The following is a 6,197-nucleotide window of genomic DNA, read 5'->3' on the forward strand; positions in this document are numbered from 1 at the left end:
CTGTGTATACTTGTGATATTTAATGGGCAAACTGCTTTTAGCTGCTTTCTACTGCAGACTGATGTAGACAGTGCAATTTGGTGGAGTGCAGTGTTCCTCTTCTGTTACCGTGCCCAGCTCGTCTCCTTTTAATTCAGATAACTACACATTTAAAGCCGATTTTTAGATTTCTCATTTAACTTCTTTGTTTTTTTGCCAAAACATTTGGAGCAGTATCTGTGCTGCCAAACACAGAAAGTCATTCAAAATCCTGACACAAGTAATAACAGAGTGAAAAAGTGCAAGAGGGCCTCATTAAACTCAAAACAAACAGCAGAACACAGTTCAAATCATTTTAAATTATGCAGATGTATTACAAACTGTGTCGGTGCGCAGCCACTAATCCAATATATTTACCTTATTTACTTTCTCTGGGTTGCTTCCAACTACTATTGAACAGCCACAAGTCTGCAGATGGGAGCTGATGGCCCTGAACCAAAGAGACAAATGCATGCAAATTAGAGGCAATTAGCTTCATTAGCATTACTCTCATTATAACTGACAGCTTTTAGGAAATAGTGACTGAGACTGAGGAAATCTGTCTGAAAAACACTAAGGAAGCTTTACAGAAAGGAGGGATAAAGATGGTAACTGGCTCTGGGTTAGTGGAGGACTACAGAACATCTGCCCACTAATTCTTAACTTTACCTTTTTCCTCATGTGGTTTGGTTCATATCCTTTTCACCATACTTTTAAGAATTAGTTTTTAAAGCATTTTGCCTGAACATCTAGACCAAATCTCTTTTCTATTAAAATATTAAGGCATGACCTGTAAATATCCCTTAGGTCCCAGCACAGATGTTGTTGTCTCCATGGGATGATGAACTAATCCTGAGTTTCATTACCAGAATGGACATTCTGGGCTCTTGACACTTAACAGCAATTTAGCTTCTCTCTTTTCTCTGGAGGAAACTTGGGCTAAGTGAAGAGCCATTACTCATCATTGGAAGGTTGATGGGTGTTAAATGGGCATTGTTCATCATCTGTCTCCATTTGCCTGTGCCGAAGTGCTTACTTGTGGAGGAAATCCTCGTGGCAGCTGTCCCCAATGTCATCATCATTTAGCACGGTGTCTTTTATCTGCTCGGCAAGAACGAGACAAATGAACCATTTTTTGAAAACTGATTTAAAAAAAAAAAAAAAAAAAGACAAAAGCACTGATGTGCACATATGCAGGTGCTGTTATGAAAAGAAGATGCAAAAACACCACTGTGTAGAAAACAGGGCAGAAAGGTTCCAGGGAGCTTTTTTGTTTGTTTGTTGAATTTGCACATTAGAAGGGAACACCTGGGTGGTGATCTATAGTAGACAGAGAACCAGGGGTAATTTAATCCTCTTAAAAACATCTGAACAAGTGGAAATATGAAACAAGTGAAACATTGGCGGCAAAGGTTTTGTTCAAAATTTAACATGTGACTGAATGCAAACATACTCCTCCAGCCACCGCCACCTGTTTAGTAGTTAAGCTATGAACTCTTATTACTTTAAAAGTCTAAAATTTTGAAGGATTGAATTAAATAAACAATGCCAACCATCATTAATTTTTGTAAAATCAGTTACAATGGAAAAATATTTTCCATTGCAGCTCTGTCTGTTTTGGAGGGGGGGGGGGGGAACGACCAAATTCTCAGTATTTTGTGAACCTGAATAAGGTTTCTAATTCCCTTTAGCCACTGTAATATGCTTCAAGTAGTAGAACATTGGAGCATGTGTGTCTGCTGCTCACATCGATATCTTCTGGCACACTGTGTGTCTTCATAGAGGTCAGTAGCTCCATGATGGGGACGATCTCCAGTGTAAGCACTGAGGTGATGTTATAGCCCTGAAGTTAAAGGAAAGAAGAAACAGGAGACTTAAACAATGCACAAATACTAAAGCCAGTTGTCTTCAGGGCACAATGACATTCATTTTTGGGATAGTGGGACAGACGTTCTAGCTTTCAAAAGTGGTTTGTGTGCCTGTTACAAGCTGCTGGCACAGACAAGCTGTGATAGCTGGAAGCCTCATTCTCAAACATTAAAAAACAACTGACAAAATAAAATACATTAGAACCAATCTGTTGAACAATACAGCTTTAGTAAAAAGTTATACTGTCGAATGTCTTGCTTAGTACATGCATCACTATGGCTGCATTATATGCTGTTTTGACAGCAGCAGCAGCATAGCCAGAGATTGAATATGAACCAGATATAGGAACAAATATGTAAGTGGACTGATACTGTGAAAACAAACAAGCACAAGCTCCGAGTCACATGGAGGTAATAAATAAATATTCCTTACTACTTCAGCATGCAATGTAAACCTAGTCTTAAACATATCCTTAAACTTTGTTATCAGCATTCCACAAAATCAGTACTTTACAAAAACATTGCCTCTTTTTTTGTACAGGCGATGGTTCGTGAATTTTTGCCAGGACATGTTCCTTTTTGAAGGAAAATAAATTATTTAGATTAATTGGCTATCAGTAAAACAGTTGACAGATTAATGAACAGAAAAATCTGGTACGAGATTCAGTGCTATTTTTTGACACTTGACAGTTTTCAACATTTAGGGATGCTGATACTTAAAAGGACATTTTGGCAAGTGCCCAAAAAGGACGACCGTATATACTCTAGGCAGACTTTCAAAGCAACACCAGAAAAATAACAGAGGGCCAAAAAGGCCAAGCTGCAGGTGTATAAAATAAAAAGCTATTCAAATATTTATGTCATGGGGAATAATCACAAACACTAGCTAAAGAAACACTAAACAACAAGAAAGTGATAAATACACAGCTGAGTGCAAACGTTTGGATCTCCTTACGCTTAAATGGCAAAAAGAGTAAAGGAATTTTTCTTCTCATCAACATAATATTTAATGGATGTTCAGCTAGTACAAATGTTTCTTCATCTACAGACGTAACAAAAATGGTCATGCAGTGTATAAAAAGAAATGTATAGGAAAATAATGAAACTCATATCAGTATAAACGTTTGTATCCCCCTTTATGAAATGTCCTCTAATACTTTGTATGTCCTCCCTAGCCTCCTCCAACCTCTTTGGGTACCCTCTGAGCAGCACTTATATCCTTTCAGGTGTAATTTTAGCCCAATCTTCATGGTATACTTGTTCCAAGTCTACCAGATTGCTTGGTTGTCTGCGATGTACAGCCCTCATCAAATCATGAGGAACAGCTGTACTAGCTGAACGTGCATTAAACATTATGTTGATGAAAGTAAGGGGATGCAAACCTTTGCACTCAACTGTATGCAGAGTGTAGGAGTTAGACATAGGCCTGTACAGCAGTGTCTGCAATGTAGATTAAAGTTCTGGTTTTCATGAAGTGCTGTGTCACATCATTTTGTCTACCCCACTACTTCCTGCTCACTAGCTTCCTCTGATCTGCCCAATGTTGCTGTCGATTATTCAGTACAATCCTGAAATAAAGAACTAGGGTGCAAAGTTTTATAGTTCCTTTTATGAGCATAAATAAAAGGTAATAATTTGGCTACTGTTGCGTGAATACTAAGCATATGTCCATTAGTGTGAAGTTATTAGATCAGTGGGAAGAGCAGGGTACCTTCTGCATCCAAATGCGCCCCTTGCGAATGACATGTTTCAGCCTCTCCACACAGATGGTGTGCAAAGGCAGGTAGAAGGCCAGCTCTGTCTGAGGCAGAATAATGGACAAGGCACATGTGTTCTTGTCCCCCTTCAGCTCGCCATCAAAGATGAGAGACACGATGATGACACCTTTCTCTGCCAGGACAAAAAACTTCACATCCACAGCGCCACACTCAGCGCTACGCAGAATCTCTCCATTAAGTGTGTGATTGGCCAAAAAAGTGACCTCTCCATCACTGAGGAACATCAGCTGATCACCCTTTGGTGCCCATATGTGACGCACTCGTGGACCCAGGATGTTGTCCCAGTAGGCAAAGGTGGCCGCCAGCAGTGGGCATTCTCCAGCTATCGCTACCTCAGATTTTGCTACAGCAGGTGACTGGGGTGGGCAGCCAGAAGACATTGGAGCAGCTTGGAAATGCCTGTTTTCTATTAGGTTGAATGACAGTCGACCTAAATCAACACAAAAGGTAACAGTTGTGTTTATGGTTCTAGTAAAGGGAATTGATGCATTGGTCTCAAAATCATTTAATGTCCCCTGGAGACAAGAATTTTGAAACTTACCCATGTGATAAGCCATATCCTTTAATTAACCATTTCAGCTAACTAAAACGCTAGCAAAGACACTTCTATGAAAATTATCTGCTCTTAAAATAAGTTGATACTTCATGGACCCACCCAAAGCAACTTCTATTCTTCTGACAATGTCAAGTTTGACATCCGTGAACACATGAACATTAATGAATGTACATTTTCTGCATGGGTTTACCAAACACCATTAAAAGGTGTGACAATTATTGTTTTCTACACAATACACAAAATATACATTAGTCAGATACTGACCCAAAGGCAGATGCTAATCCCCATGGGCTTTTGTTGAATTCGTCCTATACAAGTAATCTATTACAGTTTTTGTTTCCGTAACAGAATTCTCCTATTACTTTTACTTTTCTATCCGCTCCCTAGATTAGAGGGACGCATGAGATTGAATTGTTGTTTGGTTGACCACATCTATGCCGAATTACCAGCATCACCTAGGAATTAAGAATTTGTTGCCGTTTTGTGACAAGGCTGCTATGTATATTCGCAATGTGACTTTGTTTTGACAGCTTTTACAACAGAAACATGGTGGTACACATTGAAGTCTTGACTGAAACAAACATGAAGTGGCTGCAGCTAGTTGGTGAGGAATAAAATAACAAAACAACCATAGTGCTGAATCAGTCAATATTTTGTAGCAGGTTATTTCAGGCTTTTGAAGCCAGGATAGCTCGCTAACTAGCTTTAGCCAAGCGAACACTGACAAAGCAAGGAATGACATCGCCATGACTTACTCGTTCGATCTTTTTAGTGTAAAACCGCCACACTACCGCGTTTCTAAAAGAAGACTTTCAAACACTGCTGAAAACTCATCATTGTAGTTTTTCCGTCGCTGCCATAGCATGTAATACATACAGTGCACAGGATGTAATTAGCTAGCGGCACTTTTGTTGTCCTTATTATGCCTTCCTAGTACGTACCTCTTACGTCACCCATAGAGGTGCCCAGCGCCCTCTAGCGACCGAGGTGTGGCAGTGGACAGTAGATGTATGATGTCATTTTTACTTCAGGCAGTCACCTGCAGAGAGCTAGTTATTTACACTCTGTTACACGGAGTCTGACGGTACTAATGGGCGCATCTGCAGAAAATACTGTGTTTGTTTTGTGATTTCTGAGAGTCTTGGTTCTGGAGACCTAATACTGCCTTTTCTTTTTATTCCCCTTCAGCCACACCACTGATAATTCCGAAGAGTACCTGGCTACAGGCCTCTACCAGGGGCGCCTTGCTGACAGATGTTAATTGGAATTTGTTACTTTTCCTTAAGGAAATAGCTAACATTTTCAGATTGTAATCACCCTTGATCCTTCTTTATCCTGAGGACTGGCTCATCTATTGCAGTTATGCAGTGAGCTCCTCCCATCACAGACAGCTGTTTGAATTCATCTACAAACACAAATACCATCACAGCTATTCTCAGCCCTGCATATTCATCTACACGCTGTCTGTGTTTACACCTAATTTACAGTATTATTCCTAATGATCTCAGCAAGATGCTAAAGGGACAGATGACACAATTCTCTCTAAAAGGCTCATCAGCAATTCAGTCTGAACTGTTCCTGCAAACAGTCAGCTCTAATAAGTAACAGTTACATCAGACATTAAAGGTAACATACTCATTTGTGCTGGTGGCTCAGTCGTGAACCGTTTCTATATTTTCAACCCCAGTTCATGTCTGTTCTCTTCAGTCTGTTCCTGGCTGGTATTTTCAATTTCTTCTGAAATCTCTTGTGGCCTGTTGCAATCCAGCGCTGCAAATCTCACTGAGTAAACCAGTGGTGGATAGGCTACAAAAACCAAGCAGCTATTTTCTACAGGCTTACCAGCCTTTTCAGTTTGGCTGAATCCTTTCGCAAACCTCAACATGATATCTTCCCTCTGCAAAGTGAGGTCCCTGAAGTAAACAGTTTGATGAGTCTTAGGCTACAATAGATCAATAGATCAGTAGATCCTTGCTG

General features: G+C 40.0%; 1 protein-coding gene across 2 annotated transcripts in view; it reads right to left on the reverse strand.

Moving 5' to 3' along the window:
• The window catches only part of c9orf72 (C9orf72-SMCR8 complex subunit), a 19,255-nt gene extending 14,089 nt beyond the window's left edge, over positions 1–5,166 (reverse strand). The window contains exons 1-5 of one of the 2 annotated variants that reach the window (XM_020608727.1): positions 4,976–5,164; positions 3,598–4,094; positions 1,766–1,861; positions 1,055–1,119; positions 397–469 (exon numbers count right to left, since the gene is read on the reverse strand). In XM_020608727.1, the coding sequence (XP_020464383.1) occupies positions 397–469; positions 1,055–1,119; positions 1,766–1,861; positions 3,598–4,044 (681 nt within the window). In that variant the 5' untranslated portion in view covers positions 4,045–4,094; positions 4,976–5,164. Of the gene's footprint in view, positions 1–396; positions 470–1,054; positions 1,120–1,765; positions 1,862–3,597; positions 4,095–4,975 lie in introns of both variants that reach the window. The other variant, XM_020608728.1, reaches the window with a different exon arrangement.
• Between the last annotated feature and the right edge of the window lie 1,031 nt (positions 5,167–6,197).

Source organism: Monopterus albus, unplaced genomic scaffold (assembly GCF_001952655.1).
Source record: "Monopterus albus unplaced genomic scaffold, M_albus_1.0 scaffold94.1, whole genome shotgun sequence".
NCBI classification, from domain to species: domain Eukaryota; kingdom Metazoa; phylum Chordata; class Actinopteri; order Synbranchiformes; family Synbranchidae; genus Monopterus; species Monopterus albus.